General features: G+C 46.8%; 1 protein-coding gene across 4 annotated transcripts in view; it reads right to left on the bottom strand.

Moving 5' to 3' along the window:
* LOC132401920 (metalloprotease TIKI2-like) overlaps positions 1 to 10153 on the bottom strand; it is a 423581-nt gene extending 413428 nt beyond the window's left edge. For all 4 annotated transcript variants that reach the window (XR_009514745.1, XR_009514746.1, XR_009514747.1 and 1 more), the window contains exons 1-2: positions 9216 to 10153; positions 8239 to 8799 (exon numbers count right to left, since the gene is read on the bottom strand). Coding sequence is in view for 1 of the 4 variants with exons in the window: in XM_059984269.1 (XP_059840252.1) it covers positions 8239 to 8799; positions 9216 to 9422 (768 nt within the window). In the remaining 3 variants the exon portion in view is untranslated. The remainder of the gene's footprint in view (positions 1 to 8238; positions 8800 to 9215) is intronic.
* Positions 10154 to 14697: the final 4544 nt, after the last annotated feature.

Raw genomic sequence — 14697 nt, 5'->3', positions numbered from 1 at the left:
CTGAGGATTTTGAATAAAGTTTTTTCCTTCGACTGCAATTACCGACTCCGTGTCGTAATTTTAGCGCTGTGTGTAGCACACCGCTACAATTGGTGACCCCGACGGTCCAAACGATTTTTGGACCAGAAATGACCGACGCCGCCTCTGTTGATGCGGTTTCGTTGAAACTGCCGGGTTTCTGGACACAGCGCCCGGACCTATGGTTCCAGCAAGCTGAAGCCCAATTCCACGTTCGCCAGATCACCTCAGAAGACACCCGCTACTACTACGTGGTGAGCTCCCTCGACCAGGACACAGCGGCCCAGGTCGCGGAGTTCGTACAGTCGCCCCCGGCAGACGGCAAGTACACGGAATTCAAAGCCCTGCTCCTCAAGACTTTCGGACTCTCGCGGCGCGAGCCGGCTGCCCGTTTACTGCACCTGGATGGCTTGGGCGACAGACCTCCTTCGGCTTTAATGAATGAGATGTTGTCTCTGGCCGACGGACACACACCCTGCCTCATGTTTGAGTAGGCATTCCTGGAGCAGCTACCCCCAGCCCAATGAACGCTGGTGCTTCTACCACCAGCGGTGGGGCGCAGAAGCCCGCCGTTGTCGCCCGCCCTGCAAGTTCCCGGGAAACGCCAGGGCCAGCTGCCGCTGATGGCTACGGCAGCTGGCCATCGGGATAGCCTCCTGTATGTGTGGGACAGAAGGTTGGGACGCCGGTTTTTGGTCGACACTGGTGCCGAGATCAGAGTTTTACCTCCGACGAGTTACGACACCCGCAGCAGGGCACCGGGGCCCCCCCTGAGGGCCGTGAACGGCAGCACAGTAAGGACCTATGGCACCCGTCAGGTGCAGCTACAGTTCGGCTCCAGCCAGTTCCCGTGGGACTTTACACTGGCCGCCATAGCCCAACCGCTTCTGGGTGCAGATTTTTTGCGGGCTCACAGCCTACTGGTCAACCTGCCCAGGAAGAGACTGGTACACGCCGAGACCTTTCAGACGTTCTCCCTGGGTGCAGCCCAGTTGCCAGCCCCTCACCTCGGCTCCATCACGCTGTCCGACAACGACTTCACCAGGGTCCTGGCGGATTTCCCATCGGTTCTGGCACCGCAGTTCACAGTGGCTATGCCCCGACACGGCGTACAGCACCACATCCCGACCCAGGGTCCACCCCTCCACGCCCGCACTCGGCGGCTTCCCCCGGACAAGCTCCGACTGGCGAAGGAGGAGTTCCAGAGGATGGAGGAATTGGGGATCATCCGGCGGTCTGACAGCCCATAGGCCTCCCCCCCTGCACATGGTGCCCAAAGCGACTGGAGGCTGGAGACCGTGCGGCGACTACCGCAGGCTGAACTAGGCTACCACACCGGACCGCTACCCTGTGCCGCACATTCAGGACTTGGCAGCAAACCTGCACGGCGCACGGATCTTCTCCAAGGTAGACCTCATCCAAGGGTACCATCAAATCCCGATGCATCCTGACGACGTCCCCAAAACGGCTCTCATCACACCGTTTGGCCTTTTCCTCCGCATGCTGTTTGGCCTGAAGAATGCCGCACAGACATTCCAGCGGTTAATGGACGCGGTGGGACGGGGCCTGGACTTCGCATTCATCTATTTGGACGACATCCTCATAGCCAGCAGCAGTCGTCAGGAGCATCTGTCCCACCTCCGTCAACTCTGCGCCCGACTGAGTGAGTACGGTCTTACAATCAACCCCGCCAAATGCCAGTTCGGACTCGATACCATTGACTTCCTGGGCCACAGGATTACTAAAGACGGGGCAACCCCTCTGCCCGCTAAGGTAGATGCGGTCTGCCATTTCCCCCGACCCACCACGATCAAAGATCTTCAGGAATTCATAGGTATGGTCAATTTCTACCACTGCTTCCTCCCTTCAGCTGCCCGGATCATGCGCCCCCTGTTCACACTGATGTCGGGTCCGAGCAAGGACAATACCTGGGACGAGGAGTCCGCTGCCGCTTTCGTTCAAACGAAGGAAGCTTTGGCGAACGCCGCAATGCTAGTACATCCCAGAATGGACGCCCCTACCGCCCTCACAGTGGACGCATCTAACACGGCAGTCAGTGGGGTGCTGGAGCAACTCATCGCAGGTCGCTGGCAACCCCTGGCGTTTTTCAGCAAACACCTGCGGCCACCTGAGCTCAAGTACAGTGCTTTCGACCGGGAACTGTTGGCGCTCTACCTGGCAATCCGGCATTTCAGGTACTTCCTAGAAGGTCGGCCCTTCACCGCGTTCACGGACCACAAACCGCTTACCTTTGCGTTTACGAAAGCGTCCGACCCCTGGTCGTCCCGCCAGCAACGCCACCTGTCCTACATCTTTGAATACACGACGGATGTCCGGCACGTCTTGGGTAAGGACAATGTCATGGCGGATGCGTTCTCTCGCCCTACCGTTTATGCCCTTTCCCAAGAGGTAGACTTTGAGGCACTGGCAGAGGCGCAGCAGGCGGATGAGGAGATTCTGAGTTACAGAACCGCAGTCTCCGGTTTGCAGCTCCAGGACCTCCCCGTAGGCCCGGGTGAGAGGACCCTACTCTGTGACGTCGCCACCGGCCAGCCCCGTCCCGTCATCCCGACAGCCTAGCGGCGCCGTGTTTTCGACTCCATTCATAACTTGGCGCATCCCTCCATCCAGACAACCGTCCGGATGGTCTCCAGCAGGTTCATTTGGCACGGACTCCGCAAACAGGTCAGTGAATGGGCCAAAACGTGTATGCACTGCCAGGCGGCCAAGGTGCAGCGGCACACCAAAGCCCCACCGCAGCAGTTCCATCCCGCCCACCGGCGTTTCGACCACATTCATGTGGATATCGTGGGCCCCCTGCCAGTGTCGCACGGCACCTCCTGACTATCGTGGACTGGTTCACAAGATGGCCAGAGGCGGTCTCACTCACCGACACCATCTCCGAATCTTGCGCCTGAGCCCTGATCACCACCTGGATATCTCGCTTTGGTGTACCGGCCCATATTACCTCCGACAGAGGCGCCCAGTTCACTTCCAGCCTGTGTTCAGCTATGGCCAGCCTTTTGGGGACTCAGCTGCACCACACAACTCCCTACCACCCACAGTCAAACGGGCTAGTGGAGCGTTTCCACCGTCACCTGAAGTCGGCCCTCATGGCCCGCCTGCGAGGAGCCAACTGGGCGGACGAACTTCCCTGGGTCCTACTCGGCATCCGCACAGCACCCAAGGACGACCTGCACGCCTCGTCGGCCGAGTTGGTATACGCCGTGCCCCTGGTCATCCCCGGGGAGTTCCTACCAGCCCCACGAGGGCCAGAGGAAGATCCCTCAGCAGTCCTGGGCAGACTATGCAAGAAGCTCGGTAACCTGGCCCCCATACCCACTTCACAGCACGGGCGGAACCCGACCTGCGTACCCAAAGACCTGCAGAACTGTAAGTTTGTGTTTGTACGAAGGGGCGGGCATCGGCCACCGCTGCAGCGGCCATACGAGGGGCCGTTTATGGTGCTCCGGAACAACGGGTCCACGTTCGTGCTGGACGTTGGGGGGAAAGAGGAGGTTTTCACGGTGGACCGACTCAAACCGGCCCATGTGGACCTGGCGCAACTGGTCGAGTTTCCGGCACCTCGGCGCAGAGGCCGAACTCCCAAGCAGGTTCCGGCCCAGACTGTGGACATTGGGGGGTGTATCGCCGGTTCTGGGGGTGGGGGGGGGGTTATGTGGCAACCCATTTCCTGGCACATCCGAACCGGCTCACAATTAGCCAGCTTTCCGGCTAAGGGAGATAGCCTACGGGGGTTTGCGAGCACAGAGCTGTGGAGCCTCTGCGCCACGGGGGGCAGGTTGAGGGAGGCTTTAAAGTGAGGCTGAGTATTTCGAATAAAATTTTTTCCTTCGACTGACTGCAGTTACCGACTCCGTGTCGTAATTTTAGCGCTGCATGTAGCACACCGCTACATGGGTTTCATTATTACAGAGGACCTGTCCTGGACCCATCATATTGTGAAGAAAGCACAACAGCATCCCTACTTCCTCAGGAGTCTGTGGAGGTTTGGCATCTCATCATAAACCTTGGCAAACTTCTACAGATGTGTGGTGGAAAGTGTGCTGACTGGCTGCATTACGGCCTGGTAATGGGACACCAATGTCTTGAGTGGAAAATCCTACAAAAGGTAATGGATTCGGCCCAGTACCTCATGGATAAAACTCTCTCAACCATTGAGCACACCTACATGAAACATTGCCACAGAAAAGCAGCATCAATCATCAAAGACCCTCACCACCCAGGCCATGCTCTTTCCTCGCTGCTGCCATCAGGAAGAAGGTACAGGAACCTCAGGACTTGCATCCCCAGGTTCAAGAACAGTTACTACCCCTCAACCATCAGGCTCTTGAACAAAAGGGATAACTACACTCATTTAAGGACTCTGTTATATTGTTATTTCACACTTGTTATTTATTGCTATTTATTTATATCTGCATTTGCACAGTTTGTTTATAGCTTACAGTTACTGTTCTATAGATTTGTGAAGTATGCCCACAGAAAAAGAATCTTAGGGGCATATGTGGTGACACGTATAGTGTGTACTCTGATAATAAAGTTCACTTTGAGCTTTAACTGCAAGTTGCTGTCTGGAAATAGATGTTTCAAAATTCTTTCTGTATATTTATAAATTTGTACATTGCTGAAATACCACCTCTTCAGGAAAACCAGCTCCTTCAAAATATTTCTATACGTGTTCTGATGTACTTCATATACAGTATCTTTTCCATTGATACACATTCCTAGATCTGAAGCACAGCAGATGTTGGCAGCTATGTCTGCATTGCTGCTCTCTAAAAAGAGCGAACTTCTCTGACTACCTGCAAACCCTTAAGATTTACTTCCTGATAACCTCCGGCTATTTACTGTTGATGCCCCACATGGCCTCATTAAGCAACTATTAGTACATCATTATATCAATGTGCCTCCTTTATCTTACTCCAATTGTTAAGACAGTCACATCATTCCACATGCAGGACTTCCAAGGCTTCCTGCCATTCACAGAGGTGCAGAAAGAGAGCAAACAAGTAGGAAAGTGGAGTTGACATTATCAGTTAAGGACAATGTAAACAGAGAAAGCAACAACACCAAGAGAACCCCAACGAAATCTATGCGAGACTGGCACCAGGTTTACAAGACACAATTAAATCTGAAAAAAATACCAATGGGGACTCTGCACAAAGACAGTTCATTAAAATGGAGTTTAAGAAATCTCACAGATTTACATGAAAAAGGGAACAACACTAAATCCTTGTTTATTCTCCACTGAACAGCATTTCCATATGCTGTATCTCCATATTAAAAACAAGTTCCTTCTCACAGAAAGCAAATTGTATAAACTCAAATACTAGATAATGTTTTGTGAAATCTCTATGTTCAGTTTATAAATTGAGACCGTTAACAATTATTTCATCCAGTTTACATTATATCTGCCAACAGCTATAATGTACATTTGATAAACACCTCAATTCTGAGAAATAAATATAGCCACTTCCTCCAAGACAGTATTCATTTTTATATATTCAGATCCAGGATTTGATGAGAAGATCTAATCAAACAGAATTGTTTAATTCAACAACAGGAGATGTATTTGCCATCTATTCCATTTAAATTAGTCACTATCTTTCTTTTACAAAAAACTGAATTATTGCTATTTGAATCATGCAACCAATTATAAACAACAAAAAAATCTGGCACTGATATTAGTTCAAATTTACAGACAAATCAAATAAAATTGGCTAGCATTAGTAAAATATTTGGATTATTTAAAAGCAAAAGAAAATGTAGGTTTCATTAAATATTAATAACTGATGGTAACATTGCAGTTAGTGAGAATGATCACAGCTCAGGGCATTGGAATTTGGAGTTCAATTCTGGTGCTGTCTGTTAGGAGTCCCTATGGAATGAGTGAGTTTTCCCTGTGTGCTCCGGTTTCCTCCCACAATCCAAAGAGGTATCTTGTAAGTTATTGGTCAGCTAACTTGTCCTGTGGTTAGGTTAGGGTTAATTGTGGTTGATGCTGATTGCTGGGGAAGCGGGGCTCAAAGGGCCATAAGGGCCAGTGCAGTATCACGAAAGAGAAAAAATAAATTACTGATTTAAGTATTATCCTTCAATAGATGTAACATTTGATCTACATTTCACAGCAGCAAGTAAAGAATATGTTTTTTTTTGTCCAATAAAGCAATTTACTTCAGGACTCTCTTCCATTCCAATGTAAACCACAAAAGTGATTGCCCCCCTTCATTTCACACACATTTGCTCCACAGATTTGGTCTTTGGTCACCACAGTCTCTTGCAAATTCTTACAGATGTTCAGTGGAGAGCATTCCATTGGTTTGGAGATTGCAGAGGTTTGTAGACTCAGCCAGCTGTGTCCCCACCATCAGGGACATACTCAAGAGAAGGACCTTCCCCATCCAGCAAATACCCACTTCTCAATACTGTACTACCACAGGGGTGGAGAAACCAGAAAACCCACACTCTACATTTTAGAACAATTTCCCCTTTGCCATCTGATTTCTGAACAGTCGATGAACAAAATCGTGTTATTCCTCTTTTGCACTATGAATTTATTTTTTGTAACTTACACTAGTTTTAAGTCTGGTTCTGTACCGTTTCAAGACACAAAGTTCATCTTGTGTCATTGACATTGATTCTCACTTCGCTAAGGAGATGGGAGTGGACTGATGGGGCAGGATCCTGAAGACACAAGAGATGAGGTATGTTGGAATCTGAGCAACAGAAAAAGTGTTGGAGGAATTTAGCAGGCTGGAGCAAAATGGACAGCCCACGTTTTGGTGAGAGATCTTGACAAGATTGACCAGAAATACAGAATCCCAATTTACTTATAGATGATTTATGGTAGTCATGGTTGAGCTGAATCTTATCCTTTCCCAATGCCTGACAGTAACACCATAACCTGGTACAGCTTGGCGTTAATTTGCACATTTCCTCAGCTCTATTGCCACTCAGTAATTTGAAACATGCCATGTTAAAGCTTTTACAACAAATCCAAAAACAACTAAAATAGCAAAAAAAAACCTTTGGCTCCCCCCATCAATCTACCAGCAAATCTCAGACACGCAGTTTGTGGATTGCAGTCTCAGGAATGTTTGGTCTTTACTCACTGGGGGATAAAAGAAAGACTTGCATTTCCATGTTCCATTTCACAGCCCCGTCGTCCCAGGGTGCTTGACTATCCGTGAAGTGCTTTTGAAGTGCAATCACAGTTAAATTTTTAGGAGATTTTTGCATGGCACAACACTACAAACAAGACGTGATTATGGCCACCTTAACCTATGTTTGTTATGCTGATTGATAGAGACAAATTAACTAACAACACCTCCCCAACGGTGCCATGAGTATCTTTCGCATTCAGCCGAGACATCAGATGAAGTCTCGGTTCATGCTCTGATGCAAACAACGGAGCCTCCTACAAAGCAAAGCCACCTCAGCGCTGCGTCTGACTGTAAAAGGAGAGTTCAGTACCCATCTACCCGGAGAGATACTTGAGCCGTCACCCCTCAATTTGGGCGGCAAGACTGATGACGCACCCCACAACAATTTTGAAACACAAAAAAAGTTACAACCACTGCAAAGTAATTATAAGGTGTTGAAAGGAAGTGTTTGCTGATCTGAAACCCTTCCTTCAGATTAGATCATTAATCTTCACACCGGAACCCAGAAGTCATTTTATAGAGCCTTGAAAAAATTTTACTCCGGTGTCCATTCACATAATTTAGTTCAAGGTCCCGAAATTCAAGGCACGGCAGTTTAATTGGATTTTTTTCTGCTTCTCGATCGACTCAGAAAATTGAAGTTACAATTTCATCGAATTTCTATCGAATTTAGGGGGACGCATCTGATTTATAAAATAAATCTATGCCGCTGGGAAGGAGGCAGTTTCCTCTCCAACGAGCAGATGCTCCAGAAAACAATGAATCGACGTGAAGTGATGGGATTGTTTTGAAAATGGGAACGTGCAACTTGCTCAGGCAGCCGAGTGGGAGAGAGATGGGGCAAGAGGCACCCGCCCATCAGACACAGCCGAGGAGAGGGCACATCATCTCTTCAGAGGGACAACCCTGACCCACACCACAGATGGCGAGCGCCGGTGACAGCACGTCCAGATGCGAACGCCGCATTCACCTGCTGCCTGCGGGCTGCACTCGCATCCTAACGCGTGTCTGTTGCAGACCGCTCCTCCGCTCTTACCTGGGAGAAATTGAGACCATTGAGCGGATGGCACTGCTCCTCCACCCGCTCCACCGCCCCCGTCCTCTTCTTCATCCTTTCGGCCTCCTGGGCCAGGTAGAGGTCTAGCACCGGTACCCCTCTGGACCTGATATCCGCCTCGGTCAGCGAGTTCACCATCAGCATCACCCACACCGGCCGCTTCCTCTCCCAGTTGCCGGCGATGGCGTTGAACAGGTAATCCGCATATAAGCCCTTGCCCCTCTGGTCCGGGGTCATCCACAGAGGCATCATCACCTTCACGTATTCCAGGTGGCGCTTGAGCCTCCTGTACAGATCCTGGGGCAGGACGTCCTGAAGGTTCTCGCCGTGAGGCAACATCTGACAGCTAGTGAGGGCCGAGATGGTGTAGGGGTCGGTGAGGTCCAGCTCGAAGTACACGCTGTTGCTGTGCTGGAAGGCCCGTTTGCAGTTGTCAGCCACGAAATCCCAAACCCTGGTGTAGGGCACGTGAATGGTCCCAAATAAATAAGCGGGGGGCTCCCGTCTGACCGTCCAGAGGAACGAATTCATTTCCCTTTGCTGGTTAAAAACAATGAAAATATTCTGTCGATACACATATTCACTAATGCAGCGAAAAACAGACTTATAAATACAGGGATGGTTTGTTTAAAATAAGAGATCTTTCATCTCCTGATAGCCGCGGACGGTGGAGGCGCTTTGCCCCTCTAAAGCGGGGAGCAGACATTAAAGCACTCGCCCGGAAAGGTAAGATCCCGCACAGTGAATGAAATCCGACCAGTAAAGTCAAAATCGATTGGCGTTTCTTTAAACCGAATCGAACTGCTCCCGGCTGCTGAGTCTCGGCATTTAGCAGAACTTCAGTCAGAAGTTCTCCGCAGCCTGGGGAGCTGATCCCGCAAGCACGACTGCGAAGCGGACACTCACAGAGCAAAAGTTGCAGAAGTGACATTAAGCGACAAAACAAAGTTACTCACCGACTTGGGAAGTTCACAGTGTCCCGTGTCTCGGAGATTATTCTCCTTGGAGCTAACACTTTGCACAACTATACTCACAACAACCCACAGCAGCCCGGCGTTAGCCTGCATCGTGCCTTCCATCGAACTTGTTGCTAGATATTTATATATTAGTGCGGCGCGAGTAAAAGGCTGCTGAAAATGCGGCGAGTGAGATCGCAGGATCATAAAGCCCCTTGATCTTGGATGTTGCGATCACTGTATACAAGCTGAACGCCACAAGCCGCCATGCTGCCCCAGGAGCACGGCCGATCGTCCCCCAGAAAGTTTTCTTTTATTGAGTGAGGTGATCGTGATGGGAGAGTGAAGGTTTTTTAAAAGCATCTCCCCCCTTGGCCCTCCCCGCGATCGCACATGAGGCAGATGCTGAGCTCAGTTACTAAGCTTGCTGACTCTTATTTGCACAAGCCGGGAAAGGCGGGTACTGCTCGGCATGTCAGTATGTCACTTCAGTGGCGAACTCTCGCAACTTTTAACTGCACCGGAGGGCGAAAGGAAACTTTTTTTCCCCCTTTTCCAGCCGTCCTTCCTGGTGCAGCCCGAAGGTGGCGCCGCACACGCGAAAGATCAAAAGCCCGGAGCCGGTCGAGGTGACAACAACCAAACCTGGGAGCGCCTGTCTCACCGCCCCGTGTGCTGAGCTCGAATTTTTCTTAAATACAAAAAAATAGTGCGACCCGATTTCTACTGAGAGCTTTTCTTTGTCCAAATAAGTCGGAGGAGGAAGGGATAGCAATTGAACTGAAATAAAAATTACCCGCTCTATGGTCAACCGTATGAATAAATGATATTTTGGGGTAAAAGGCTGTAGCAGGAAAGTAAACTGCAGGGACCTTTCCCAAAACTGCTGAAGTAGCTTACACGGGCAATTTAATTCAGTAATTTCTATAACTATTAAACTTGAACAATTGAAAGAAACATTGAGACCAATTCTCCTTATTGCTGTATACTCTCCTTGCCAGAAGAGAATATAATCTTTAATCCATCCTGATTGGACATCCTATTATCACCTTTCCTTCAATCCTGTATCTAATCTATTCTTAAAATATTGACATGCTCTTTCTTTCGTCAATGTTGTTGCAGCCTCCCAGGCAAAAATGTTGCTCCTGTACTCAGTCACAGAACCATACAGCATGCATGGCCATTGGCCCAACTGGACCATGTCCAGACAGGTTAATTTGTATCACATCCTTCTAACCCCTTCCTATTCATGTACCTGCCAACTGGCTTTTAAAAGTTGATTTTGTACCTGTCTGGCAGCTCATTCCATATATTTATCACTTTCTGTGAAAAAAATTCCCTCTATTAAACCTTGCCCCTTTCACCTTAAACCTATGCTGTGAGATTCTCCGACCTTTCTAAATAGATGGACTACACTCACCCTTATCTATGCTGCTTATGATTTCAGGCACCTCTGTAAGATCATGGCTCACTCTTCTGTGCTCCAGGGAAATTATCCTATCCTGCCGAATCTCTCCATCTAACTCAATCCCTCAAGCCCTGGCAAAAGTCTTGCTGGTATTTTCTGTGCTCTTTCCAGACTAATAACATGTTTCCTATCTGAGAGAATGTTCACAAGAATGATCCCAGGAACTAAAGGGTTAATGTATGAGGAGTGCTTGAATGCTCTTGGCATGTTTTCTATGGAGTTTGGAAATATGAGGGGAGATCTCATTGAAGCCTATTGATTACTGAAAGGCCGAGATCAGTGGTTCCCAAAGTGGGTGATATCACCCTCCCCCCCCCCCCACCCACCAGGGGCAGTGGGAATTTCTATGGGGGCACTGTAGAAAAAAGGGCAGTAGGGGACACCTAGTAGCAGTGGGGGCAGCTGAGGGATTACAGGTTTAATTTAAGAAATTAATTATAAGTATATGATCCTCAGTGCTTCATAATTGAGTGCAATGATCATGTAATTATTGCATCTCTTGACGATTCACTGTTGTCTTCAGCTTTGCTCAAAGCATGATATAGTTGTTGAAGAGTAATGTGACATTTTTGTATTTGGCATATTATGAGAAATCTGGACTGAAGAAACCATTATTTCTGGGCCCAGTTCACACACCAATTGCCATTCACTTCCCATACTCTAATTTAAACACAGTTCCTGTGAATTAAGATATGGCATTCAATGGGGTAAATGTTCAGAATCTGCCCTTTACAATGGTTTTGACTGCATTTCTCAAGCCCATGGTCCAACCGAGATATTGCTGTCCCACTTGATGTTCCTTCAGGCAAAGCGTCAGGTTTTGCCTGAGATATGATAACTGTCCACTATTGATTGCAGCGTTTGAGGCGAATGACCATGGGTGTTAATCCATAATGAAAATGGCAGAAGCAAACCACACACAAAAAGAGGTGGAGTATCTGAAATATGGATTTATACCAGCAGCAAGCAATCAACTGCAGCATATTGCAACATAATTAGGACAACAAAATTTGCCCTGCAGTTGGAGGAGTTAACTTTGTCAGGAAACAAATCTTTGCTTGATTATGTTTGCTTCGTAAAAGATGAAAGCATGGTTCAAGTGTTGTTATTTGTAGGGGGTCTGGAAACAATATTTTAGGTTGCTGAGCAAGTTTTCCAAAGCTAATGGCACTCCGCTCCTCAATATTCCTGCTTGTGCAACAGATGGGGCAGCATCAATAACAGAATGCCACGGTGGGGTTATTACTTTCTTGAAAAAATCTGTACCTAACATTGTCTAATTGTCTAATTCACAGACAACATCATGCCATTAAAAAACCCACGTGATCAGCTGAACAAATCATTAAGTACTGCTAACTGTCAAGAACTTTTCCGATTTACGAGCCTCTCTAAGTTGGAAGAGAGAAAGAATACTAGATGATGATCTTTAAGTACTGTGCCCACCAGGGTAAACTGCATAAAGACATGTCAGAGAGATTTCAGGATCTTCTCTCAATCCAAATTCCAGATTAGGTAATAAGTCCATTCCTGAATTCTTGTAATGAGGAATTAATTGGAAGGATAGGGGAAGGGCTGATCCCACTACAAAAAGTCTGAGCTGAAGCATATATTCGGTACTTTTGGAAAAAAGATCAAGGTGTTCTTTATTTCCTTTCTAACAGCATATTTGGTGGAGCACAGTTTCAGTGTAATTGCCCAATTTCTTTCAAAGCAGTGAAACAAACTGCAAATTACTGGGTATGGGGATCTGAGACTACTTCTGAGTGACATTCAGCCTGATGTTGAGATGCTGATATCACTGCACCAAGCCCGTCCATCTCATTGAAATGTGCAAAAGCAATGAAGTAGTGAATAGCTGGGCTGCTAATGTACACTCTAAAAATTGTTGATGAAATTGTTTTTACTATAATGTTTTTGTAGCTTTAAATAGATTTGAATATTTTTTGCAGTTATTAGTCACTACTTTGAATTCAATCAAAATTCTTTATAGTTTTTATGTAACAGCCGGAAATGGAGAGGATACTGGGGACGAGGTCTGGGAGCCAAGGGGGCAGTAACCCAAAAATGTTTTCGAACCACTGTTCTAGTGGATGTGCAGAGGACGTTTCCAGTAGTGGTGATGCCTAGGACCAGAGAGCACACCCTCAGACTAAAAGAACAGAGACCAGGAGGAATTTCTTTACCAGAGGGTGGTGAATTATGTGGAATTCATTGGCACAGATGGCTGTGGAGGCCAAGTCATTGGGTCTATTTAAAGTGAAAGTTGATAGGTTCTTGATTAGCAAGGGCATCACAGGTTACAGGGAAAAGGCAGGAGAACAATGTGGAAATGGATAATAAATCAGTCATAATAGAATGGTGGAGCAGTCTTGATGGGCCAAATGGCCTGATTCTGCTCCTTTGTTGTGTGGTTTATAGCTGGGTGACTAAAACTGAACACAATACCTGAAATGTGGCTTCATCAATGTCTTGTACAATTGCAACATAACCTCTAAACTTCTGTACTCATTGTCCTAACTGATTAATACTAGTGTGACAAAACCTTCTTGACCACCCAATCTACCTGTGACTCAATTTTCAGAGAATCACATACTTGAATTCCAAAGTCCTATAGAAAAGTATTCACCCTCCTTGGACTTTTTCCTGTTTTATTGTTTTACAACATTGAATCACAACGGACTTAATTTGGCTTTTTTGTCACTGACCCTTTCATGTGAAAGCCAAAACAAATTTAATTTTATACAAATACAAATTGGTCTAAATTTTTTACAATTATTAAACACAACATAATTAATTGCATTATTACTCACCCCTTCAAGTCGGTATTTAGTAAACACACCTTTGGCAGCAATTACAAACTTGAGTCTTTGTGCATAGGTCTCTATCAGCTTTGCACTTGACACTACAATTTTTCATCTTTCTTCTTTACCAGATTACTTGAGCTCTATCAGATTACATGGGGAACATGAGTTAACTGCCCTTTTCAAGCCCGCCTCAAATTCTCAATTCGACTGAGGTCTAGTCTCGAACTTGGCCATTCCAGGACATTAACTTTGTTGTTTTTGAGCCATTCCTTTATAGCTTTGGCTTTGTGCTTGGAGGTTTATGCTAGGCTTACACCAAACCTAGCATTTAGTCTGATGGCCAAAAAGCACAACTTTGGTTTCATCTGACCATAGAACCTTCTTCTAGCTGACTTCAGAATTTCCCGCATACCTTCTGGCAAACTCTAGCTGAGATTTCATGTGAGTTTTGTTTCAACGGTGGCTTTCTCTTTGCCACTCTCCCATAGCTGTGACTGATGAAGCACCCGGGCAACAGTTGTATGCACAGTCTCTCCCACCTCAGCCACTGAAGTTTATAACTCCTCCAGATTTGTCATAAGTCTCTTGCTAGCCTCCTTTACTAGTCCCCTTCTTGCACAGTCACTTAGTTTTTGAGGACAGCCTGCTCTAGGCAGATCTACAGCTGAGCCATAATTCTTTTCCATTTCTCAATGATTGATTTAACTGTTCTCCAAAGGATATTCAGTGACTTAAAAATTTTCTTGTATCCATCTCCTGACTTGTGCTTTTCAATAACCTTTTTGTGGAGTTGATTGGAGGGTCCTTTTGTCTTCAGAGTGTAGATTTTGCCAGTATACTGACTCAGGAGTATTTTTACTACCATCAATTGAACACTTTGACTGCTACAGGTGATCTCCATTTAACTAACTGTGTGACTTCTAAAACCAATTGGCTGCACCAGTGATGATTTGGTGTGTCATATTTATGCAATCCATTATTTTGTGTTTTATATTTGTAATTAATTTATAGAGATTTGTGGAGATTTATAGAGATTTGTAGAAATCTGTTTTCACTTTGACATGAAAGCGTCCTTCTCTGTTGATCAGTGTCAAAAGAGCCAAACTAAATCCAGTGTGATTCAATGTTGTAAAACAATGAAACATGAAAACCCCCAAGGGGCTTGAATATTTTTTATAGGCTTTGTATGTCTTATGGTCTCATGGTCTAT

Source organism: Hypanus sabinus, chromosome 11, assembly GCF_030144855.1.
Source record: "Hypanus sabinus isolate sHypSab1 chromosome 11, sHypSab1.hap1, whole genome shotgun sequence".
Taxonomy (NCBI): Eukaryota; Metazoa; Chordata; class Chondrichthyes; order Myliobatiformes; family Dasyatidae; genus Hypanus; species Hypanus sabinus.
This window is presented reverse-complemented; position numbering and strand designations above follow the sequence as displayed.